At 43.0% G+C, this 25,305-nt stretch overlaps 3 protein-coding genes across 10 annotated transcripts; 2 read left to right on the top strand and 1 right to left on the bottom strand.

Annotated features, from left to right (window-relative positions):
* Positions 1-475: 475 nt before the first annotated feature.
* LOC100823646 (protein LAZ1 homolog 2) lies at positions 476-4,026 on the top strand. 8 transcript variants are annotated; one of them, XM_024456713.1, is made up of 10 exons: positions 476-625; positions 759-813; positions 919-1,094; positions 1,211-1,267; positions 1,595-1,703; positions 1,985-2,169; positions 2,256-2,344; positions 2,603-2,852; positions 2,933-3,172; positions 3,255-4,026. In XM_024456713.1, exons 3-10 carry the CDS (start codon positions 945-947, stop codon positions 3,558-3,560), a joined length of 1,386 nt encoding a protein of 461 aa, XP_024312481.1. In that variant the 5' UTR covers positions 476-625; positions 759-813; positions 919-944; the 3' UTR covers positions 3,561-4,026. The 8 variants fall into 8 exon arrangements, with proteins under 8 accessions (XP_024312481.1, XP_024312480.1, XP_024312477.1 ...); XM_024456712.1 differs by having other exon boundaries at positions 759-832; XM_024456709.1 differs by having other exon boundaries at positions 476-637.
* LOC100836064 lies at positions 4,007-14,741 on the bottom strand. The gene is made up of 13 exons (XM_003557691.4): positions 14,152-14,741; positions 11,499-11,648; positions 11,196-11,408; positions 11,012-11,101; positions 10,176-10,292; positions 9,609-9,878; positions 9,362-9,518; positions 8,800-8,877; positions 7,666-7,766; positions 6,806-6,976; positions 6,094-6,168; positions 5,340-5,435; positions 4,007-4,634 (listed from the first exon to the last, which is right to left on the bottom strand). Exons 1-13 carry the CDS (start codon positions 14,551-14,553, stop codon positions 4,290-4,292), a joined length of 2,265 nt encoding a protein of 754 aa, XP_003557739.1. The 5' UTR covers positions 14,554-14,741; the 3' UTR covers positions 4,007-4,289.
* Positions 14,742-22,499: 7,758 nt separating this feature from the next.
* On the top strand, positions 22,500-23,464 carry LOC100835759. The gene has a single exon (XM_003557690.4). It carries the CDS (start codon positions 22,666-22,668, stop codon positions 23,119-23,121), a length of 456 nt encoding a protein of 151 aa, XP_003557738.1. The 5' UTR covers positions 22,500-22,665; the 3' UTR covers positions 23,122-23,464.
* Positions 23,465-25,305: the final 1,841 nt, after the last annotated feature.

The raw sequence follows: 25,305 nt of genomic DNA, 5'->3' as shown, positions 1-25,305 counted from the left end.
AGATGTAGAAGATGGTTTTTTCTTATGATCATGTGGGCTCCAACCGTGCCGGCCTGGTTCTAACTATTTCTAGCATCCATTAAAAAAAAAACTTCTCTTACCAACGGTAAACCACCGGGTGTTGACCAAGATCGGCCATCCTCATCGCCCTCCCTCCCGAGTCAGGGTGGGCACAAAACCGGACACCGAAACCCGAACCGAATAATCAGAGCCCGAACCCGAATATCCCGAAGAGCGAGATATTGGGTGCAGAGTCGGGTCTAAAATTTGCAAACCCGATTTTGGTTCAGGAAATTCGGATTTTACCCTGCCGTACCCGAACTGACCGAACAGCCCGATTTTGTTTTTTACTCGGAATCCGACCCGAATAGTCGGGTTTACCCGAACGCCCAGCCGGCCCGAGAACAGGAGACGTTTTGCCACGTAGAATAACTTCCCGGGCACGTGTCCACCGCCCCATGCCAAGGCAAGATGCCATCGGTTCCAGACTTTTTTCTTCTGCTTCGGTGTACAGGATAGGCTTTCTTTCTCCTCCCTCTTCCACAACAAATCAACAAATCATTTGCGCCGTTCCATACATCACATACCAGATAGGGACCTAAATCTCTCCGTCGGGAAGTGTCAGGTTAGTGCCATGGTATGCAACAATACATTTTAATCCCAACGTCTTCTCCATTTGGTCGCTCCTCGATGCATCTCCGAATCAGTAAAATTCTTTTCCGGATTAATCCATTGCCACGATCTCTGTATTCGTTCAGCATATTAGATTCGACCTCGAGAGAGCCAAGACAACGAGATGGGGCAATGAGAATGGTTTGAAAACTAGCTTCAAGTTTGTGTCGGCGCGCATACATCTTGGATAACAAATCCTGCATCTAACAAGAAAGATTTTTTTGATAATGTGTAACTTTGTTGCAGGAATCAGTGCGTGTTGTGTTGTATTGATGGCATCTAACGAGTACTCCAGCTTCCAAGGGTTCTACAGGAATCTCCACACCCCTGCGGTGCTCATCGGAGCCGCCTTTGTTCTTGTCGCACTCCTCATCTCGCTCTGGCTCATACTGCAGCACCTCAGATCATACAGCAATCCCTCGGTGAGTGCGGCGGGACCATCTGTCTGCTGTTTGATGATACGCCCCCAATGTAGCCAATGTTTATAATTTACCGCCATTTTATCCCAACAAAATTTATCCTGCTGAAAATTCTGCAGGAGCAGAAATGGATCATAGTTGTCCTGTTTATGGTGCCTGTATACGCCTCTGAATCTGTAAGTTGAAACCCGAGCCCATTGATCGAGTGGAGGAGTACAGTCCCCACCAACAGCATACTAGCATTGTAATTTCTCACTACTTTGTGAGCTGAATTTCAATAGTGTGAAATGATGGATGTGCTATTCTAATTGGCTTGAGAGAATGACCTAATGTCCTTTTCATATCAAAACTAGTATATATTGTAATACCATGTACTGTTCTTGAAAACCCCAAGTATCATGGCTGACCATTAATTTTCCTGGGTGAAGTTTCTGTTTGGTTTTTATATTATAAAGTTTTGACATGAATCGATATCACTTTTCTGATATTTTTCATTTTTCCAGATAATTTCCCTGTGGCATTCAGAATTCTCCTTGGCTTGTGATATATTACGGAATTGTTATGAAGCATATGCGTTGTATGCCTTTGGACGATACTTGGTTGCATGTCTGGGTAATTTTACTTACTTATAAATGCCCACATGAATTGACCCAAAAATATTGCTAGGAATCAATTTGAGTTTGTGATAATTAATAGGACAATTGAGAATTGGAGATCAGACTATTGAGAAGTGGGCCCTATGAGATCCTCACACTGGATACTATTTTTCCTATTTATGTAATTTGCAATGTTATTGGGCTAATTTTCCTAATTAAATGTGTTCCTCAATTGTGCAAATTCATGCTACCTTACTGTATTAAGAATTTGGGAAATTGAATGCTTAACTCCTTTAGGAGGAGAACGGCAGGTTGTCGGGTTGCTTGAAAACAGAAGAATGGAAGAGGTACGTGAGCAGTTGCTAGAGAGTGAAGAGAAGGCGAAATACCATAACCAAAGTAGAGCGCGGAACTTCTTTTGGCATCCCAATGCACTGGGGGAGAGGTTATACACGATTATAAAGTTCGGCCTCGTGCAATATGTACGTCCATTTAGAAAATGTTCTCACCTGAAAGTGGTCAATAGCGATACATATCACACCGCCTTTTATCCTTGACATAATTTCAGATTATTCTGAAGACATTCTGTGCTTTCTTGGCATTCATCTTGGAGCTTTTTGGAGCATATGGTGATGGCGAATTCAAGTGGTACTATGGGTAACTATCTCATATTTGTATTCCTATTTTTGTTATCTAAATGCTGAAATATCTGAATATACGAAATAAGATATGAGTACAACTGATCTAAACAGAGTTCTTTTACACGTTACATAAGCCTAGGCAAGAAATTTTAACAGATTACTCACAAAATTAGGGACAATACTGGAAATCACCAATCGCAAATATACATTTCAAATGCTTGTGCAGCCATAATCACTATTTTTTGCTAAAAGCATGGCATACTCTAATATGCAGATACCCTTACATTGCTGTTGTCATAAATTTCAGCCAGACATGGGCACTGTACTGTCTGGTTAAATTTTACAATGCAACACACGAAAGGTTACAGGCAATAAGGCCACTTGCCAAGTTCATAAGCTTCAAGGCCATTGTATTCGCCACTTGGTGGCAGGGATTTGGAATAGCAATCATCTGCCATATCGGATTCCTGCCAAAGGAAGACAAGGTGCAAAATGCAATACAGGACTTCCTCATTTGCATCGAGGTAAATAGGTATTCTTGAAACTTCATTGTGAACCAACTCAGTCTTCTGTTACTGCAGTAAAGCGTGATTACTTTTCTTAGATGGCTGTCGCAGCCATTGCACATGCATTTGTCTTCGGCGTGGAGCCATACCATCACATCCCAGCGCTGGATCATAGAGATATCATCAGCGAGAAAAGTAAAATGGACGTGAAGGTGAATGTAAATGACGGTGGCAACGGAACGCCGTCCACTGTGGAGCAGAAAGAGACCCATGTCAAAACTCCAGGAACAAGCATCAAAGAGAGTGTTCAGGATGTTGTTCTCGGTGGTGGCCACCATGTAAACATCTAACATCTGAATTCCAGTAGATGGTAAGGCCCGAATTTTTTTTATTTCTGACAGGTTACTAGCTTTCTTCCAGGTTGTCAAGGATGTGGCCTTAACCATCTCACAAGCTATAGAACCCATGGAGAAGGGTGTCGAGAAAGGGGTTGGGAAGATTCAGGAGACCTTCCATCACGTCTCCCTGAAGCCAGGGGACAACAGAAAAACTGGCGTGGAGGTGGAGGAGCATGTCACAAAGAATGTGGTGGACGGTGAACCTGTTGCCGTTGATGCAGAGGTCGAAGTCGAAAGAACAATGCAAGACAACAGCAAGGCTGATGAATCTCTGGTGGTTGATGCAGAGGTAGAAATCAAAAGAATAGAGGAAGACCATAGAAGGTAGGCATCCCAATAGGCCCCGAGAACACGTGCTTGTGCATTTCCAGAAATTCATACATTGCGCATCATGCTATAAAACGTGAAGCTGATAGTTCCATGGCAGAAATATGATACTCCTCCGTTCCAAATTAACCGGCGTGGATTTGTACAAAAAAATCATACAAAAGTAACAAAACTGCGTCGGTTAATTTACAAAAGTAACAAAACTGCGTCGGTTAATTTGGTACCGAGAGAGTAGTAGTTACCAACTTCAAAAAGAAAAAAAAATAGTTTCTCCGTCCAACAAAGGATGTCTCAATTTTGACTAAATTTGAATGCATCTATACATTATAAATCGTGTCTAGATACATCCAAATTTTGACAAACTTGAAACATCTCTTGTTGGACGGAGAGAGAAGTTAGTCAGCAATTTTATGTCTACCTGGAAAAGGGCGGATCACTATTTTCATGTACACAATCGATTTCTGAGATGTATGCTCTTCCCTCTCCACCCTTTTGTGGGATAAATCGTCAATAATTTTGTGTACAAATTCGCATTACAACATCGGTCTATGTGATGGTTTTATTGCTGACCAATATTGTGCAAGAAAGGCCTTCCGATCAAGCTATGTAATAAGTACGTGAGGAGCATCCTGTACAGTTACACTATGCACCTTTTTTCTTTTTTTGCGATGTACTCCGTACTTGCTATGCACATTGCTGTACAACATACGGCCATGCCAATCTTCGGCGGTCAATCCGATCCGCCGCCGCCGCAGCACAGCTCCGAGCAGCATTCGAAGCAGCCAAGGAAGGAGAGGGCAGCGCAGAGCTGCACCATGACGATGGCGCACTGGTCATTCATCTTGCTGCACGCGTTGATGAAGCACATGCAGCAGCAGCAATCCGCGACGCGGCTGCAGCAGCCGCCTACAGACTTCCCGAACATTTCAAATTTATCTGGTGCCTTTGTGTCCCCGAATCCTGAGGTCAGGTTCTCCATTGTTGCCGCCACGTTGCCAAAACCGAGTGTCAGGCCGTTGAGCGGTGTCGCTGATGACTCATCTGCGCTGCCATGTTTCTTTGGTTTCTGCTTTCCCTGCAAAAAATACAGCAAAGTTAGTTCACATACGAGGCTCTTCATTGCTTGTTTGAATCTGATTGGAAGGAAAGATTCGGTGAACATCTGGTTGGATCATGCACATCAACTTCAAGTGCCAACCTAAAATGTGAAGATCTTTGTCATATGATTCTCTCGACTTCCTTTGGAGACAATAGATTGTAGCAGTAGTTTAACCCATATATTCAAAAGGATTACACCGCTCTTTGCGGATTGGTGGCACGCGACGGTCAACACCGCTCCTTCTTCGGCTCGGAAGGGCACTACTTCAATCATCATGCTCACGGCCTGGTGGATTTGGAAGCATCGCAACGCGGCGGTCTTCGACAACGTGACTCCTAGCATCGCCTCACTGACCGGATCCATCAAGGCAGATGCCAGGCTGTGGGCTCGGGCTGGGGCGACTGGGCTTGGAGCGCTACTCCCGTCGGTCACTGGTTCCTAGAGGTCTTGCATTGTATTTTTTTTTTGTGGGTGTTGCCCTCTTGGCTTGTAAATTACTCTCTCTCTTAATATATGCATCGAGACGCAAAGCTTTTGCGTTTTCTCGAGAAAAAGAAAGATTACACCAACAGACAGTATATGAGCGAGACCAGCTGCGTTCCTTTTCTAGATCAAGTTCAACCGATTCTCGGGCTTGACAATAGCAACTAAACATAGCTATGAATGTGTAAAGATTTCTACCTGTTGCGCTGGATCTACTTTTTCCAGGATGGTTTGAAGTAGGACTGTTCGTGTGTACTCCGAAGGAATGCTATTTTGTATGCTTAATTTAGCCACCTGTTAATTCAAATAAATGTGAGCGTCAGACTATCAGAAAACAGCACTAGTAAACATTTATTAAGGTGTAAATATTCAAACTTTAAGCTTCTGACAAGGAACCATGGATAAGTTCAGAGAAAAGAATATACACACAGCATTTATTAAATAAAAAAATCATTACCCATAATGCATTGGATCTAATCCCACTCTTGACAAGAATGAAATGGGGACAGTTAAGGAACCACTTATTAGGTATAACACTCCCTCTGTCCAAGAATAGGAGATATGATGGAAGAGACATGGTCAGCCAGTTAAGGAACCACTTGTAGGTATAACCACCTATAACACTCCCTCTGTTATAAGTGAACAACCTTGGTCATCATTTTTCATCATAACCTATAATCTACTAGTACGAAATACATGTGTCTAGCGAACTGAGCGTAGCTCAGCTGGTTACGTTCCTTGTGGTGGAACCAGCTCACCCCTGGTTCATGTCCTAGACTTGGTATGGCTGCGTGCATTCATCTGGATTTATTTCAAGATTTAACCGGTGATATTCTTTCAGTGGTAGGTAAATTCAATAACAGCCATTTTGAGTTCATAAGATCATAAGAATACCAAACGTGCGGCTTAAACTAAGAACGTGAAGGCACTAACCCAGAACCGATTTTGTTACCTTTTGCTCCAGTTGCTTGTTTTCTGAAAGCCATGCTTTTGATGTGAGAAGATCCACCTGTTGCTTTGCCAACACCTGAAGTTTGAAGATAAAACAGAATCATAATTTAATAGGTCATGTTCAAGAGAAATCATGGATTACTAACTTCAGCAATAAGAACATCAGTTTAATATTCAACACAAAACTAGAGCACATGTTGACCTCAAGAAATTTATCACTATAAAACGATAAAATAATTAGTCTCTGTATTCTGTAAGCAAGTAATAGTTCTAAATTCTGATATGCTACTGATCAAACTTTAATTTCATGTCTGGTGACTGGCAGGATAAGAAATGCTCCCGGCATATCAAGCACGTGAAGTCAAATTAACAAGCCGCATGTTACCATTTTTGGTACTCAGATAGCAGGTACTTCCAGAGATATTTCAGACAGATAAGCCTTTTAGTTATCTGTGGTGCTATCTTTATATCTCGTTACCCTATCCACCGCTTCAGGTCAAGAAGCTTCTTTAGATTGCATAGTTAACTAGCGAAGTTCCTCCCCTACCTAGTACTAAGTTTTGTATTTTGGTTGAGTGACGGAAGTCAATAACACACACAAACTGTTACAATAACCGACCAACCCATTAAATTAAGGCTAATGAGAAAAAGCTCCTTCACTAACTACAGAATTCCCTTGAATAGAAATTATACTACATGTATGAGAATCTTACTTTGCCAAGAGGTATGTCCTTTATATGTTGGACCTTCAATTCAATCGATATTTCACTCTTGTCAGCCAAATAGCCCTTGGCTGAAAGTGTCTCGGGAAGCTTGCCTCTGTATCTTCCAGATACAAACAATGGATAGTTTGCTGAAACGTCTGGAATATATTCAGAATACACCTGATTGGGAAAAAAGTTTGGTTTTAAGAGACATGGATGCTATTCCCATATGGCAAAAAAGGTTATACGGTCTTAACAAACAACTATCCAGACCTTTTTATAGAAAGAAATGGGCAAACCCACATTACTACTTGTTTCATAAAACTAAAGATGGAACTTAGTGTTGAGTGCTTACAAAAGGACCGGTCAGACAATTGACCACCCAAAACACAAGCACTCTGTGCTGTCTGGCTCTCCCTAAATCTTTCCTTTTTCAGGCCACAGACACAAAATTTTGATAGAGTGCTTGCTATGGAGACTCAGCATTTGCTACACAACTTACAAAGAGATGGACAAAAAAATACTCCCTCCGTCCACTTTTAAGGAGCATGCACGCATTTCAAGGTTTAACTTACCATAAATTAAAACTATAATATGTAGCTTATATGGCACAAAAACTATACCATTCGAAACTTTTTTCCTATACGAATTCACTGGTACAATTTTTGTAAAGACAAGCTGCATGTTATTGGTCTAACATATGGTCAGACATAAACCTTGAAATACGTGTACCCCCCTAAAAGTGGACAGAGGGAGCACATGCAAGATGTCACTGCAAGATTGATAGTAAATATGAACGCCATGTGTTGTTTTTTTGTGGCATGACTAAAAGGTGGATAGCCTGACAGGATAGCTGGAGAAGAACTCACTTCAAATTCTTGAATATCCTTTGTGGCATCAATGGAAATATCTGTCACTATTGTGCTTGAAGCTTTACGGAACCATTGGAGCATTCGACCCTCAATTGACCCTGATGTAACAAATAAGAAAGGAAATTTTCAGCCTTGCAAAGTACTACCTTGTACTTTGGAAAAATTCCTACATCTTATAGTACAGTTTAATACAAAGTTAAGTTTATTGGATAATGATTTTGTTATTGCTTTTATTTTGCCACCAGAGTGAGGAATTACATAGGGCATCTCATCAAATCTCCCACAAAAAAACAGAAGTATAAGTTTCCATTATATAAATAGCTATATAACTAATTTTATCAACTTAGTAAGACATATTTCCATCCTCAGAAAATTCTAATCTCAATCGTCAGCAAGAAATATCCTGTTTATACATCAATTGGGAAATAAGTAAATTGGTCCTTTCTTCTAAAGTAAAGAACAAAGATCATTATGGAGGTCATGTATTTATTTCTTTATTTTTGACGGGAACAATAAGGAGGGTGCTATTGAAAATGATCTTTTGTGTTGAGAGGACTAGAGAATCATGTCCTCCAAAAGCATAACCAAGTATTCAATCAGTTGCATAAGGGCCCAAGTCTTTAAGAAGCACTACTACTCCCTCCGTTCCAAAACACAACTCATATAGATTTGTGCACTTGGACCAATGCAGCTCTCGTTTCTAGTGCCTGACCACTCATATTGGATTAATAGTAAATGGATGTGAGTAGTTATTGGCCGGGTGCGGGTTTCTAGAGAAAAATGAGGTGTATTGTGGAACAAATGAGAAAAATCTATATGAGTTGTGTTTTGGAATGGAGGGAGTAGTAAGCAACTGCATTTCAGATATGAAGGTCATGTATCACAATAAGTGCTGCCTGTACGGCCATATAACCCAAAAAAATATGTGTGAGTTTCTTCTTCTTTTCTTTCTGAAGTATAAAATGATGAAGTTAGATCATCAGGGAGGACTACATTTAGGGAATGTCAAAAGAAAGTTAGAAGTCCCAGGGGAAAAAGTTTAGAGAATAATGCACAGAATGTTAAGTACCAGAAGTAGTGTGCAAAACAAATGCTGCTCAGTTTCAGGATTATGGGGCAATATGTTCATACCTGTATCAAATGCAGCATCATAATGTCCCTTCCCGATTGATGCCAACATCCGCAAGAAATAGTGGTTACAATAAGAACCTAATTTTTTCCAAGGTTAAGTACAAACAATAAGAAAATATTCCCACTAATAAACCAGCAAGCACATGAATAAAGTAAAATATTGATGTCCGAAGCACATAGAAGTTAAATTAAGACCATTCCTCTTTAGTACCTTCAGAAAGCTGTTTACTGCACTGAACAAACTTAACTAATACAAAAGCATTTCTACATGAGAATGGATGTGTCAGAGGAGAAAGTTAAATGCATTTTTTTCATGGGAATGAACAAATTCGTTATGGGTAAAAGCTACTCCCTAACTTTGTACTAAATCCCCGACAATTATTATGGATCGGAGGGAGTAGTACTTATGTACGTTAGAAAATTGATGAAGTTCTGAATGTGTTGGAATGCAGAACAACACCTTGGGCATTTATACAAAATCAACCCAGATTACCTGTCTGAACATATCATAGCATGATCTGTTGAGTAGTGAACAAGAAAAATAATACGTATGTGCTATTACCTAGTCCAAATGTAGAAATCCGGGGAGACATGGGTCCTCGATTTGTGAGCTGAGTTTTCACAGTACGGCAGATGTTCCGTTCATCCTCAACTGAACCATCGGCCACAAGAAAGATTTGTGGAAGAGTGTCGTGAGAGTTTGACAGCAAAGCCAATGCCTTGTACCAGAAAAGGGGGGACTTATGAGTACAAAACTGACATTGATTGTACAAAATCTTTCAACTGATACCATCTTCCCAATAATGTACCTCGCTCAAAGGATGCATGATGTCAGTGCCACCCTGGGCAACGAAATGTAAGTTCATCCATTCGATTGCATTTTCTGTTGTTTTGTCATTAACTTGCTCCAAACAGGACGAGAACGAATGAAGCTCATCATTAAATGTTACTATGTTAAAGTAATCTCCTTGCACGAGCTCAGAGAGAGCAGTTGAAACAGCGCTTTTAACATTCTCAATAGGCTTTCCTTGCATGCTTCCACTGGTATCAACAATAAACACAACTGCCTTTCTGAAGACCTATCACATAACTCAAATGATATAAATTTCCATTCACAAGATACACAGCACAAAAGCCTAAAGTCGAATGATACTGGTAATGCCTTCCAAAATCATTAACAAGCACAGAACACCAGAAATATATTTATGACTAATTACAAGTCAAGTTTGTCCTAAATACTTTCATCAATCTACAAATTTCTAAGTACATATTTCTCACTAAAGTTGTCTTTCAAGGACCAAGGCATCTCCACAATGACATAAACTTATTCACTTAGTGTCGAGATAACACGACGATAGCCAAGTAAGAGCAATTACCTTCCTATTCTGATTATTTCCAGGTAAAAGAAAAATGCAGAACATGTCTCTGTCATCATAGTCACGCAATGTTGAGGGCTGCACAAGCACTCCACCAGACAGGTCAGCTGAGTAAACCTACAGATATAAACAAAACAATAGGCAATGACACTCAACTCCATTGCATGTATGCAGTTAAACTGAAACACAACTCATTTTCCCACAGAAGTTATTTGTTGAATAAAGTGTTTCAGTTTGAGCAGAATGAGGATGAGAATTGTCCACATTCCACACTTGAATGGTTCCAGTAGACATGGATGCCACATGACCTCCACGTCATCAAACAAATCACTAAAGAGTGGTACAGTTGGTCCAATAGTCATTGACAGGAATCTAGTCTAGAGACGACACTTGGGAAAGACAGTGATGTGACCCACTGCCCCATTCCTTTTACTAGCATTCATGTTTTCCTTCGTTGCAGTAAACTAATGGCTATCCCAAGGGAAAGAGTTAATGATCTATTATACTAACACTGGACAACTGGACAGTAAGCAAGGAATAGCTGTCATGCCAGTGTATACAAAAGAAAATAGTATGAAGTCTAACAATTGTTTGTACTAGTTATATATATCATTCCCTGAGACCTTGATGTTGAAGAAGCAGCCTTATTCCCTCACCATAAAATAAATTGACTAAAATCTCAGTTTATTTACATGTTCGGATTTGAATGGATAAGACCCTTGTTGATTTCAATACTATGCAGAGCCAGCAAACTTATAGAGCAGAATAAGATGTTTAGAAACACCGAACAGAAGGTACATTTAACCAAAATAATAGATTACAGGAGAATAACTTACACTATATGCAAAGGTAAAATCTTTGATTGACCAACTCTCAACGATTGCTTCATGCAAGAAAGACAATTTATCACCCTGCCTACCCTTTTCCTGAAAATGCAAAGGAACATCCCATGCTAACCATTAATCCATTATATTGACAAATTAACAATGTTGCTTGCAAAAGCAATAAATAGTTTATTACCTTTAAGGGATGGCTGGTCCCCTGCAGTAAAACCTCTTTACTCACACCACTATTCACAGTCAACTGAATTTTCTCCCTTTTCGTGAATAATTTAGGCAGAGGGTTCACATATTGTGGAAACCGAAAAGGAATATCAACAGAAAACTGTCCATTATCATACAGCAACTTCTGTGACCATCGAATTGTGGCAAAAATGTCTTCTCCTCCTACAACCTTGAGGGGTTGAAAGAATTTACTTAGCAAAGGTAGATATGGCTGCTGAAACCTTGAATGAGATTGGTGATAGAAGTATGGACCAAGTACCTGTGGTATTGTTAGCGAAAAAAACTGGCTCTTCAAGAGAGCACCACTCTCAGTTTTCGCAATGCTCACAGCACTGTTATCCTCTACATCAATTACATGAGTATTGTACGATCTTTTCCCAACCGTAACCTCAGCACCTAGCAGTGAACCCTGTTAGCCAAATTGTTCATAGAGTGAGGCCAGCAGCAAAAAAAAAAATTCAGAATTATTGCCACAAAAATTAGAATAACAAATATATGTTTTGCTTCGCTAAATGCATATAATGATATCATCTACAGTTCCGGATAGGAAGAATTTGTACTGGATGTTATCATCTAGAGAAACGAGAGAAGTTTTTTTCCATTGTTGTAACGATCAAGTATACAGAAATCGACTGCTCTCAAGCATGGTTTCAATATCGCCCTATGAATCATAAGATCGTATGACTCTACGAACCTACCAGAGAGAAACACTATGGGCCGTACCACATATCCTATCGTATCTGCATAATATAGTCAGGACCGCAACCCTGATATAGCTTTCCATCCTAGGCTGCACCTCTATGTGTTATTTGCTTGCTACTGCTGCACCAGAGTTCATAAACTAGGGTGTTTGTTTGTCCCTGGATGATGTGGTACTAAAAAATTTGAAGTCTACTGCTCCCTCAAGTGTCTGACGGGTGCATATCTGCGATTCTGCGGTGTGCTGCTGGGCTGCAGCTTGATTCAGTTTAGAGCCTAGTATGGTCCTTCCCCAATTATGTGCCAATTGCATGAATCTATTTATATAATTAAAAAAAAGGACAGAAAGCTACCACGTTCCTCCACATAGGTTAAACTATCTCCACCGTCAATAACTGTGGGTCTAGATTATAACGGCTCCGATCTAAAGATAGGGGGAAAAAACAACTTTCTAATTCACTAAAGAAGATATTCGGGTAGTACACATACATATAACCGTGAGTCCTTGATTACCACCTTAGGAAGAGGGTCCAATAGAAAGTTTAAGAGAGAGATAATCAAATACTACTTCAATGAAACAGGGCAAAACAGCATGCTCGAACATCACCCATGTCGCACAGGGCCGCCATGATGGAAGCATGGGGTTGATCCAACGACAAGCACTTGGTTGCTCGACCAGCGACAAATCAAGCATACACACAAAAGAAATCCAGATTATTAAAAACAAGAGGAAAGGGACCATCATGTTCATACATAGACTAAATTATGTTGATCACCGATAGTGGTGGGTTAATCGCTAGAGAGAAAGGACCATAAAAATCTACAGTCCGTCTAGCCGCGCAAATGCATAGGTCACTCGGGTAGTTCTTGTTTAAAATAAGAGTTCATGCATGAATTCTACATCTGCGCTTGCTATTATGTATAACAAGGCACACTACGACACATGCGTGCACCATTAATTTTTCATTTGTGATTTACTAATAATGATGTCAGTATATTGCTATTTCCTTTTAAGTAACAGTGATAAGTTATACACGAGAGGTAGTATTTTTTGGTAATACATAGAGATGATTATATTTAAAATGGTAAATCTAACTAGGGCGCATGTCCCTGTTATTCTTCCAATGCGGTGGCTCCTGACAGCGCTGCACCTATGCATGCATGGAATATTCCAACTCATTAGCTTAATTGCTGAAGTGGAAATTTCAAAACACGGAGGTGCAAGGAATATTAAAAAATTCAAAATAATCAAACCATTAATTTGATTAACGATCCGTCTTCATAGTTATGACAACCGTAGAAACGTGCACTGAATAGTTTGTCCATTTAAAAATAAGATATATTATAGTATCATGATTTTGCAGTACGATCCTAAGATGTGATACTTCTGATGGGAAAACGATACTCACTGTACTTAGTATCAGTGTGTCACCATACTAACACGATTGCTCTCAAGTTCTCAGACATCTGCAATTGACTAAAGTCTTTATCAATACACACCCCAATGCAAACGTAACAACAGAAAGCCACGCATGCCTATCAATAGCTAGGTTCATATTGCACAACTTAATATGACATTCAACTCCCAGCATGTTTTGTTTGGACCATTGGCAGATATGAGATATTTGACTAGAGTGAAAGAAAATAACAAGAGAACAATCCAATGTATGTCCTACAATGAAAACGGAATAGTATCCACCGTACCAACTAAAGCATTTATTGGACAAGTGCACGATGACAGTTATCCCTTTGCAAGTCAGGTTACCTTCCCTAGCCCAATCCCAATATTTCTTTCTTGCTGCTTATTCCACGACTGGTAAGCAAGGAATTTGTCTTGCTTGCTTAAAAAAACAAAGATGGAACCCACTGCCAGCAGAGAGCTACATTCAAGAACAAAGAACTCCAAATGGAATCAACTATAACGGTATCCCCAATCCCAATGTTCCAACAAACGTAACTCATGAGTCACGACACAAAAGTGGCTGCTTATTTGCGCAAACCAGCATCCCCACCGGTACAATGCAAATGACTTTATACAGCCAATTCATGGGACCCGACCACCTAAAATGAAACCAAATTCGCCAGAATACAACCACAAATTATCAATACGGGTAATCATTCCAGCCTAACGGCAACAAGATCAAACACATCAGCAACGGCAGGACGAATTTCAGTAGAACGCAGAAGAACGAAGGGGGGTCGAATAGGGTCACCTGCTCGCCCATGGGCACGACGACGCGGCAGTCGCAGTCGCGGCTGCGCGTGATGCAGTGCAGCCACCAGCGCGCGCGTACGGTGACCTCGGCGGTGGCGCATCCCGCGACGCAGTCTACCCGGAGGTCGATCTCCCGCATCTGGAGCGGGATGAGCGCAGGCGGGTTGAGTCGGCCGTAGACGTGCGGCTGGTAGCTGGGCACGTCGGGGCTGTCGACCGTGCCGGGGTCCGTCACGACCGCGTACGCCATGGGCGCCGTGGGAAGCAACGGCGCGGCGTCCCAGGCAGCGGCGCGGTCCATACCGGCGGGCGGGCGCGGCGGGGGCGCGCCGCCCGGGAGGACGAGCCGCTTGGAGAGCTTGAGGCCGTCCTCCACCGCGCGCGCGAAGTCCTCGTCCATGGCTTGAACCTTCAGGAGGAGGTGGGAAGAGCAGAGGTCGAGGCGTGGGAATTAATGGCGCTGATGACAGTGGGCGGAAGTGGGAGGGGGGTTAGTTTTCTGCTGTGCTTCCAAGTGGGGAAATGATGAGCTGCTGGGCTCCTCCGCTCTTCTCGGGTGGAAGACGAGCTGCCGTGTTCCCGGGAGGTCAGAACACCGCCGGTGTCATGTCAACTTGGGCAGCTGTTTGCTACGAGCAGTACAGTAACCTCAACTCAGGATGGCAACGGATCAGGTCTGGACGGGTCCACCAAATCCATATCCATATCCATATCCATCGCCGGACCAACTATTCATCCACGAAAATATCCGTGGATGCAAAACAATATCCATATCCATATCCACCGGGTATCCGGGTATCCATAGATTATCCATATCCATGCAATATTCTCCTTCCGTCCAATATTAAGTGACTCTAATTTGTGACGGAGTTTAGACGGCAAAAAAATTATATGCATAACTATGCGAAAGCTCGTTGGATTACTAAGATATATATTTATATATATATATATATATATATTTATATTTACGGAAGAGTACATCTATCGAGCAGTGGATCCACATCTCGGTAATTTATTTATTTTAATAAACACCAGGTATCCATGGATATCCATGGATCAAATATGATATCCGTACCCGCTCCACGAATTGGCGGGTATCCATGCGTGGATATCCATGGATCGAAAACCCGATCCATATCCACGATCCATGGACTGGATATCCATAGATATCCGCATTTTGACTATCCATTGCCATCTTGAACCTCAACTTTGTGCTGCTGTTATTGACGGTTTCTCATTTTTAACATTTTTCTGATTCTTTTAATGAACGGTTATTAGACGGGAAGCATATGATGCCTGAAAGAAATAAATGAGAACATATTCATAAGTGACGTGTATTTTTATAAATTCATATGTAAATTCACGTCACTTAGGATTCGTTTGTTTGGGATTGTAGAAGCAGCTCTAACAGTTTCTACCTAGTGAAATCCGAAGCCCAAACAAACAATAGATTTTCGTCCGGATTCTCGTAGCCGCTCCTATGGAGCGCTCCATCACAATACACAGCGATGGAAGCTGGGAAATAGGTTCTTCCTGCAGCAGCTGCGGCTCCAAAATCGTCCCAATGACCGAAATACCCTCCCACCAATTCACATATTACGTACCAAATGCCACAAAACGGTTCGCTTGTATTTTCCTCTCGCCCGGCCACATCCCGAACAGAGAGCCCGTCAAAAGCCTCTCGCAGTCTCGCGTGTGGCGAATTGGCGCTGTCACCTCATCGGCGCCGTCTCCGGCGGATCTCCCCTCACCGGCGCCGCCAGACGACCTCCTCCTTCCGCAAGGCTTCTCTCTTCCGGACCCTCTCCTCCGGCCCCGACGCCGGCGCCCCCCTCCCCTGCTCCGCCGGCCACGAGGCCCCCCGCCCCTGCTCCTCCGGCCCCGATGCCTCCAGTCCCTACTCCTCCGGATCCCGCCGACGCCGCCGGATCTCCTCTCCCCTCCTCTTCCATCGGACGCCGCCCCCGGCCCCACCTGCCCCACCTCTGGCCGCCGCCGTCACCCCCGCTGTCCCTTACTCCGGCCGCCTCCACTCCACTCCCCTCCCCTCCTCTGGCCGCCGCCGCTCGACCTTCACCAGCCACGAAGCACGCACACACTGCTCTGCTCTGCTCCCTCTTCTTTCTGTTCTTTTTTTTCTCTCATGTCCAGCAAATCGGTGATGTAAATTCTCTGAAATTGCTACTGAGTACTGATTGTGTATTGTTGCTACTGCTAGTGTATTCTTTGTGATGTGTAGATCCTGTGAAATAGGGTGGCATTCTCTAAAACAAATTGCTACTGAGTACTGATTTTGTCCAAATGCTCCCATATTTCGTGTTGATGTATACTTGTTTAGATGAAGACTCCCGAACCTGTGTGAAATGCCAACACTTGCTCCAAGGAAAGTGCAAGCAAGGATAAATCTGAATGAGTTAAAATTTGTTGTCATGTATCTTAATTTGTATATATATAGTGTAAAACCTGTCAAATCCAGTGTAAAGTTGGTAATATGCAGCCAAAACGACTCTTAAACATGTTGTTTACTGTTAAAACGGCACAATCTGCATTTATAGGGTCATTCATGTAATTTCAGCACATTTCAGTTGGAACTACAGCCGGACCAGCCACCCAAACAAACATGCATCAGACAGCTCCAATCTTCCAGCTGCAGCTGGCAGCCACAGCTGATTCTAGAATCTGCAGCTGTAAAATCTACAGATGTGGAGCTCCAGCTCAAACAAACACAGCCTTATTTTGGTACCGAGAGAGTATGAAACTATTTCTTTAATATTCTTATGTGGAAACATGCAAATATAACATAAGCCGTTGGATCAAAGATCGATGTGATGAGCAGTTTTAAATCAACTGCACTACATCCTCCTATATTGAACTACGGGTGGATTTTAACAAACCTCAAGGATCGATGTGAACGAAAACAGAGCTCATATCCTATAGAGGAGGGCGGAGTGAGGGTTGATTTGAAACAAACTTCAGGGTCTAAATGAAAAGTTATGAATGCTCATCTTAAGCCACACATATTTGATCCAACGGCTCATATTACGGTTTGCATGTTTTCAGCTAAGACTGATTTCGTAGGATACTTTATAGAAATAAAGTTGAACTTTAAAAAAAATGTTATAAATACCAGCGAAAACCATGAATTGTATTTCAAAATATTTTCCTCTATCGTAGAGATAACACTAATTTGTTGTCCTTTTTTGGTGGTAAGGAAGATTAAGAAATTAAAGGTTGTATTCTTAAACACTATTTAGCACAAGTCTAGTCTAAGAGTTTGATTTGTGTTTCTGAATTAGTCCCCCGATTCATAATAAGTGTCGTTGATTTAGTACACCAAATAGCGCTAAATCATAATAAATGTTGCTGATTAATACAACTTGTTGTACTAAATTTGGATCGGAGGAAGCACCTTTTTGTTACCGCAGTGCATAATTTTCTAGGGGGCAGAATGATAAGGATGAAGTATTGATCAACACTCAAATAGTGATGACCAATTTAGAATGGAGATAATATTGAGTAGCATGGTTACTTTACTCATTTTGTGTCTGGTCTCAGTCAATTGTACCGTGTGATTGCGTGTGGTGTGCATAAATTATGGTGTAGATTGCCTTGAAATCGAAAAAGGAAAAACTGGAGCTTCTGTTGTGTTCCTATTTCCTAAACCGCTAAAGTGAAGCTTTCGTTTGCCTCAAAGTGGCAAGAGGATATACTACTAGTACTTAACCTGGCAATTCAAGTGTGCGTTACGGGAGATCAAGGTCGAAAGTGACAGCATTTCAGCTGTTTTTAAAAGGCGCCCTGCCCGCGATGGACGAGGGTGAGCGGGCGCCGGGCGGTGAGCTGGTGAGTATACCCTGGCTGACTCCTTTTTTTTGTGAGGTCTTCTTTCTTCGGGCCTGGCAATTGGCATCGCTTCGTCTCCTCGTGGAGAGCGACCCTGCCCCCGCCCCCCGGCGTCGGCCCGTCGGCAAGAATACGGGGGGCCACACATATATTGTCTCAAACGTGTTTTTGGGGGGTCCCGCGGAGGCGTCCTTAATGTCTGTTCACTTCGCATGTTCACATCCCCCTGCATGTACGCGGTGCCGCGCGGGGACGGCCGATCGAAGCATATCACATAGCGCGCGCCTATTGTCCCTAGTGTTTGCCATAGATCCCTGGCTGTTAACTCTGTAACGGCTACTTTCACAGCTTGTTTGATCGCAGAATAGTAGAAACAGTGAAGGGGGGTTGAAAGGGTGTGTTACCAAATTAATTTTTTTGTTAGATGGAATGAGAGTTTAAGAGAGATTGGATATGTGCGTTTTTTTAGTTGAATGCTTATGTGAGTTATTTCAGAGTAAAAATGGGTATGCAAATTTGTTTTTTCTGGCATAAAATGGGTATGTAAGTTGATAGAACAACTCCCACCATTTTAATAACACGGGGAAGATGTGAGAATTCGGAGGAAAATGTTTGCTAGAGATGATCCTAACCGTTCCTCTTAAATAATTTATTCTCCCAAATCTAATTCCTCATGAATTCCGAGGCAACCAAATACGAGAATAGACTTTCCATGGCCGTGTGCATCAACCGGTGCAGAGAACAGAGGTTATCCTCCTTTAAAAAAAACGAGAATAGACTTTTCTCGTTAATTCTCACATCAATCTTCTCTAAACTTCTATTCCCCTTCCCTGATATTGCAAAACATGTTATGGATCTCATCTATGTTCCTAACAACTTGTTTGATTTAGGAGACTAGTAAGTTGCCCGTGCTATGCCACAGAACCACAAGAAATGAGAATAAGCTAGAAATATCGATTTGGAAAATGTTAGTTCTCAAGATTCAACATGCTTTGCATGAATGGAGGTTGCCAAATTAGCATTTGGAGACGCTTTGCCCACCTGTCAGTTGCTAATGCATGTGAATTCACGACCACCAACTGGAAACATTATAAGTAGGAAAGAATTAGACAGAGGAATGGAAATTGGAGCGGTGTCCACTACTAAATCATTTATTTGGTTAGTGGAATTAGGAGTTTAAAAGCGATTGAACACGAGAATTAAGATACCAACTCGCAGTATTTTAATACAAGCAGAGAGGTGTACAGTATTAGGGAGAGAGGTGATAATTCATAGAGTTTTTTTTTTGTCAGAGATGATCCCAACTGTTTGTCGTTACTTATGTTATCCTTCCTAAGCTAGTTCTCCATGAACTCCCACTACTAAACACGAGAATAGACTTTTCTCGTTAATTCTCACGTGTATTTCCCATCTCATACCAAACAAGGGATTGAGACTAAAAATCAATTTCTCATGTCTAATCTCCTACAAACTCTCTACTCGAAACACATGTTCTTCTTCCCTGATTTTTTCAACATGTTGTGATAGGTTTTTTGGTTAGGGGAATCAGAGAAACAAAATGTGAGTTGAAGGTGTGTGCGCTATTAAATTATTTGCTTGATTCAGCAGCAACAAGCATGACTCGGCGCCTCCAAACGCCGGGTGTAGCACCTGAGCTGGATCGACCCAAATCCATGTGTCCCTTCAACCGGTGCCAACTCTAACAACAATATATGCCTCCAACAAGGGGAACGACGCAAGGCGTTGTTACAAAATCGGGCAGATGCACGATCAAAGATGACACTGAGACACGATATTTGTTAACGAGGTTCGGCCAAAGCCTACATCCTCCGGGACATGACTACGACCGTTTCTCCTCCATAATACCGCAACGCATGTCACCCTGGGCGCCGACACAAGCCGCTTTGCTCCCACTGCGAGCCTATTGTTGTTATATTGTCATCGTCTCTTTGGGCTACCCCGCGGTGCCTTTATATATTACGCCCGGGTTACACGTGTTCGACTCAAACACCAAATCCTTCGCTAATTCCAAGTCCAACTGTAACCCTATTCGTCCACATATTCGACACATATCTCAACAGGCGCTGCCATCGTTTGATCCTGGAACCCTAGATCTGTGTTTTCCCTTTGCATGAGTTAGCTCCGGGAGAGAAGAGTTGCACAACACAAGGCAACGTCTCAATAGAAAACTGCGCCCACAGGCTCCTGTCAACGAGACAAGGCTTTCGCCTGTCGATTTATAACTCCAAAAATAATAAATTCATTTACTTGCAATGAATTACCCTTGCAAGACTGCCAACCTTGCTGGGTGTGTTGGAGACACAAGAGCCTTCTTGTTGGCATTTTCAGTGAGGAAATTAGTTCCTCCGTTTGAATTGATAACAACAAGCCACATCCTTGAGAAGAAATCGATGGATCCTGCCAGTGACCAGCATGCACCTTGTCTCCAAGCTATGGATTGTCTAACTTAAATCACATGACTTTGTATGGCTGACAGATGGGCATGCCTGCTGTGGAGCCCACATGCCAGCGACACAAAGTTAGGTGACTTAAGTCAGAGAATACGTGCTGGTCTCCGATGCAGTAGCGATTGCCTCTATCAAGGCACCGCACGCCTTGCCCCCTGGTATCCGCCGTCCGTTCCAATCGCACGGCTGGCAGTGATTCACAACATACTTGCTCTGTTTCATCTGTTCCTCGTCCTCTTTCGTCTCTCTCGGCGGTCTGCTGCTCTCCCGTTGTCGCTGCTGCTGCGGGAAAGGGAGGGAGCGAGCTCAGGCAGCCTCCACGAAAGAAGAAGGCGCCCCCCCCCCCCTCCTCGCACCTCCGGCTGCTCCGTCCGCCCCTCCCCATCCGTTGGTCAGTGTCGTCGTCCTTTTGCATGGGTGTGAGTCGAGCTGGGCTATGTCCTATAGTGTGGTCGTCGTTGTCATCATCGTCATGCTCGTCGCCAGTGTGGGTAGCGGCTTCGTGCGCATAGTTGTTCTGCAATGCTTCCTTGGTGGCTACAAGCCTACAACCCATTATCAAGAAGCCAAGTCAGTTTAATCCAATCCGTATAGACAACAAATTCATCTTCATACAGATAAGTTTCTTGGTGCTGCAAAACTTCAAATTTTCAATTGTTCAGACCTAAACAAGTATAATCTGTCCTTGTACGTTGTAATACAATCGCTTCAGTTAGGCCAGAAATTGTTCAAAAAATGGACTCTGAATCTTGCCACTAACCTATGCTACTTCAATAGTAATAAGCTGATTTGTTACATTATGATTCATAAATGATTGGAAGAAGTGTTCAGTTTTACACTTGCACAACTCTAAAGATTGGTACTCAATGCTTCGGTTGTTCAGAGACTAATAAATGGGGAGCTACAAGTGTAAAACACAAGAGATTGGTACTCGATCCTTCAACTGTCCATATACTCCAATCGGCTTGTTTCTTCATTTGATTCAAATAACTCCAGCCCGTGCCCGCGAATCCTGTTTCCCCTGCTGTGCTCGTGGTAGCTGACCCGACCGATTCTCCCCTGCGCTGGTGGCCATCCGATTGGAATGTGGATAAAGGGGAGCAAAGCGCGCGGTGCCTTGCCAGACTGGACCTCGCTCCGTGCTCGTCTCTTCTTCATCCGCCACCCGTCCTTCACTCCATGTGATGCCCTGCGCCGTGTGGTCCTTGTGTTCCACTTACATATAATTGTGTATACCATATCCGTTTGCAAGATTTGTATATTTGTAACTGAAAATAAATACGACAGCACTCGTCTCCATATTCTCAAATTGACATCCACGTCCATCGCCTCCTGCGTGTATTCGACATGGCGGATGCGTGTACTACTCCCTTCGTTCTTTTTTGAGAGAGGACATATTAGCAATCGTTAAGACAAGTTTTTAACCATAAATTACTATGTTAAGGCGTGGTTTACAGACATGAAACCACAAGTATTATAAGTACTTCCTCTGTTCCTAATTAATTGGCGTCGGACATTTCGCAAAAAACCCTTGTTATTTCCTGAAATCGACCCGCAGTCCACGTTTTACTAGAACTTTTGCAAGAAAAACCCTGTGGTTTTTCGAAATCAACACGCAGTTCACATTGAATTGAAGACGTGTACTGCAAATTGATTTCGTAAATTAATAGGGGGTTTTTGCAAAATGACCGGTGCCAATTAATTAGAAACGGAGGGAGTACTTTTGATAATGAATCTGGCGATACAAATTTATATCATGTAAACCACACCTTACCATGGTAATTTACGGTGAAAGTCTTTTCTTAACCAGAACAAATATGCGCTCGTTCGAGAAAGGGAGGGAGCATTCGACATGGCAGCGGCCAAAACGGGTGCCGTGGTGGATGCTCCCCTAGCTGTGCGGTATCCAATGCCAGCTTATCGTCTCAGTCCGACGTGGCATCACCACCTCCGCAACACGTACCGCGGGCCCAACTAATCATTGGTGCCTCCTAGGCCCAATCACACCCACCTGCCATATAAAGACAGGCTAGACTCACAAAAGAAGGACGCGCAGGCACGGATGGAAGCGGGACACCACTGCTGCGACCGGCCGACGCCGGCGGCCATCGGCGTGGCACGGATCCTGTGACCTTCCGAGACCGCCACGTGGATCAGATCAGAGGAGACTCAGGCGAAAGAGGAACTTTTAATTTGTTCTGATGGAGGAAGCGGGGGAAGAGGAAGAGGAGGCGGCGGTGGTGGCGTGCGAGTGCTGCGGCCTGACGGAGGAGTGCACGGCCCGGTACATCGCTGACGTGCGCGCGAGGTACGGCGGGAGGTGGATCTGCGGCCTCTGCGGGGACGCCGTCGCCGAGGAGCTCGGCCGCGGCGTCTCGCCGGTCGAGGCGCTCGACCGCCACGTCAGCGTCTGCCGCGCGCGCCGGGCCTCCGCGCCGCCGTCGCCCGAGGACAACGCAGGGGACCTCATCGCCGCCGTGCGCGTGCTGCTCCTGCGCCGCCTCGGCTCGCCGCTGACGACGCCGCCCAGGAGGGTCAGGTCCACGCCCAGCAGCCCCGGGCGCGCCTCCGCCGATGCCGACGCCGACGCGCCCGCGGCCGGCAGCGGGATCGCGCTCGTGCGCACGGGGAGCTGCTTCGCGGCGCTGCTCGAGTGACAAGGGCTGGGCCATGCCTGCGTGCTGCGCGGAGCTCCTCTTGGGTTCCCAAGACCCAAGGAAGGAAAGAATCTTTGGCTCTCTTGCTGCTAGAGTGCTAGTACTATCTTGTGTTTAGATTTAGTTCCCCTTTGTAGAAATTAAGAGAAATAGTAATTCTGAGCTCGGATAGGCTGTTGCAGTCTTGCTGCCTTGAAAGTTTCTCTGTGTAATACGAGTACGGGTAGGCTGGACTGGTTCGCGCGACCAATTTCTCAGGCAAAATGGCGGTTTGACTTCGCTAAATGATCAAAAACAAAATCACATCAAAAGGAGGTTGCTAATGCACACGCGTTTTCACTCATATACTCCATTGGTTTCGCGACTATGAATTCCACAGAAAGAGGATGTACAAGCACGCAAGTCTTTTTGTTGATTGGTTCCACGTAGCTAAAAATTGCTGAGGGCCGCTAAGAATCTTTTAAAGCTTGCAAATCCGAGTCACAGACAACGACGCGGCATCACACGGCAGAATATTATCTTGCTTTCGTGGACGAATTTTTTGTTAAATCTTTCGGTCCCTTTTCCATAGCAATGGCCGGCAATCTCATCAATCTCATAATGCAAGTAGGAACTCTGGGTGTTTTTTTTTTTTTGTAATTGCAGTGCACTTCTACAAGTTAGAACAGGAGGCCACACTTCTTCCTTGAAGTAAACGCTTCCTGGATGGGTCCACGACACGCAAGGTGCCTCGCAACTTTTTTTAAGCCTCAACTCTGAATATATGGCAGATACCTTGATGATTTATCTTGCTCTATAGATATGCAATACAAGTCATTCGGTGAAAAATATGTTAACACCTTTTTTTTCGGAAAATGTTGCCACTAATTTGTAAGCGAAAAAATGCATACGTGCTTCAAATCCTCCATCATATGCTTTGATTTATCAATCTCTTATTTCTCTTTCTCAGTGAGGGCTTAATTTAGTTAGCTATACTTCAATATCATAATCATCGCTCGCACTGCAATGTCGATGTGTCACTAGCAACGAATATCTAGTGATTTCAGTACTGCAAAGAGGTCCTGCAAATAATTTCTGGAATAAAGTTGACGTATCAAACACAACTTTCTTATTTCCCTTTTAGATATTCCTGTGAAAGGAGAGTTAATGGTAAATCGAAAGATTTACTAAAAAACCAGAAAGTTCTAAAAAATAGTTATGTTTTTCTGGCTAACGTGGAAACAAGTATGATCACAAACACATCTCATCGAACAAGTTTCTTTTCTAAGATCTCAGAATTTGTAGTTTACAGCCGCGTACCTAACTCTCTCTGTTTTTTTTACATCCGCTTGTGTACCTAACTTTATTTTTACATCCCATTCTGCACCTAATTTTTCAAAGATGGTAATTGTCAAAATACAATTTCATTAGGGTTACAATGGCCAAATGACCAAATTGCCCTGGAAAAAAGTTGTATTCAAGAAATTCAAAAGATACAGTTTTGAACTTGTGAAAAATCTTAAGAGGTACGTTTTTGTGACGAAATGTGAACTGAATTTTTTTCCTAAGAACTTTGCACGACTTGGAGCTACAGCCCTATGTGCGTCTAACACTTTTTCCTTATCTTTTGACATCTAACATCTTTGTGTAGTCCCTTTGTCGTGAAGTTATTCGCACGAAGGACGATTTAGCCAAGCGTAAGTGGAAGGGAAGCAGATCATGTTTCTTTTGCAATAGCAAGGAAACGATTCAGCACCTCTTCATTGAATGTCATATGGCTCGTCTAGTGTGGTGGGTCTTCTATTTGAGTATGTGATCTTCAACCTTCCATCCACTCATTCAATTGCCAATTTGTTTGGAATGTGGTTTATTGGGCTAAGTAAACCCATGAATAAATCTTATGTTAAGGACGTTTCTGTTATTTGTTGGTCTATTTAGAATTGTCATAATGATTTGTTTTTCCACGGAAGAGTTTCCAAATATTTGAAGGTCGTTCTCTTAGTGTCGCGTTGGATTCAAATTTGGTGTCTGCTACAAAGCGTGGAGGCTCGGGATTTTATGGAGTCTAGGTGCAGGCGTATGGAGACTGGCACATAAGATATATTCAAACAATATAGGTGGCATGCTAGTCACGTGCTTTAAAAATTCCTTAAAAAATCCTACGGTCTAAAGAGACCCTTAGTTAAGATTGAGGTCCCGTTTGGA

The sequence above is a fragment of the Brachypodium distachyon genome, chromosome 1 (genome assembly GCF_000005505.3).
Source record: "Brachypodium distachyon strain Bd21 chromosome 1, Brachypodium_distachyon_v3.0, whole genome shotgun sequence".
Lineage (NCBI taxonomy): Eukaryota > Viridiplantae > Streptophyta > Magnoliopsida > Poales > Poaceae > Brachypodium > Brachypodium distachyon.
Note: the sequence above shows the minus strand (reverse complement) of the source record. Positions and strands in the feature narration are given on the sequence as shown.

Excerpts from the sequence above, each read along its gene's own strand:
- LOC100823646 (XM_024456709.1), top strand. Across the intron at positions 1,095-1,210 it reads GATCATACAGCAATCCCTCG|GAGCAGAAATGGATCATAGT; the intron begins GTGAGTGCGGCG and ends AAAATTCTGCAG. Across the intron at positions 1,268-1,594 it reads CTGTATACGCCTCTGAATCT|ATAATTTCCCTGTGGCATTC; the intron begins GTAAGTTGAAAC and ends TCATTTTTCCAG.
- LOC100835759 (XM_003557690.4), top strand. The coding sequence starts at position 22,666 with ATGGAGGAAGCGGGGGAAGAGGAAGAGGAGGCGGCGGTGGTGGCGTGC.
- LOC100836064 (XM_003557691.4), bottom strand. The coding sequence starts at position 14,553 with ATGGACGAGGACTTCGCGCGCGCGGTGGAGGACGGCCTCAAGCTCTCC. Across the intron at positions 6,169-6,805 it reads AGGACATACCTCTTGGCAAA|GTGTTGGCAAAGCAACAGGT; the intron begins GTAAGATTCTCA and ends TTCAAACTTCAG. Across the intron at positions 5,436-6,093 it reads ACAAGCAACTGGAGCAAAAG|GTGGCTAAATTAAGCATACA; the intron begins GTAACAAAATCG and ends TTGAATTAACAG.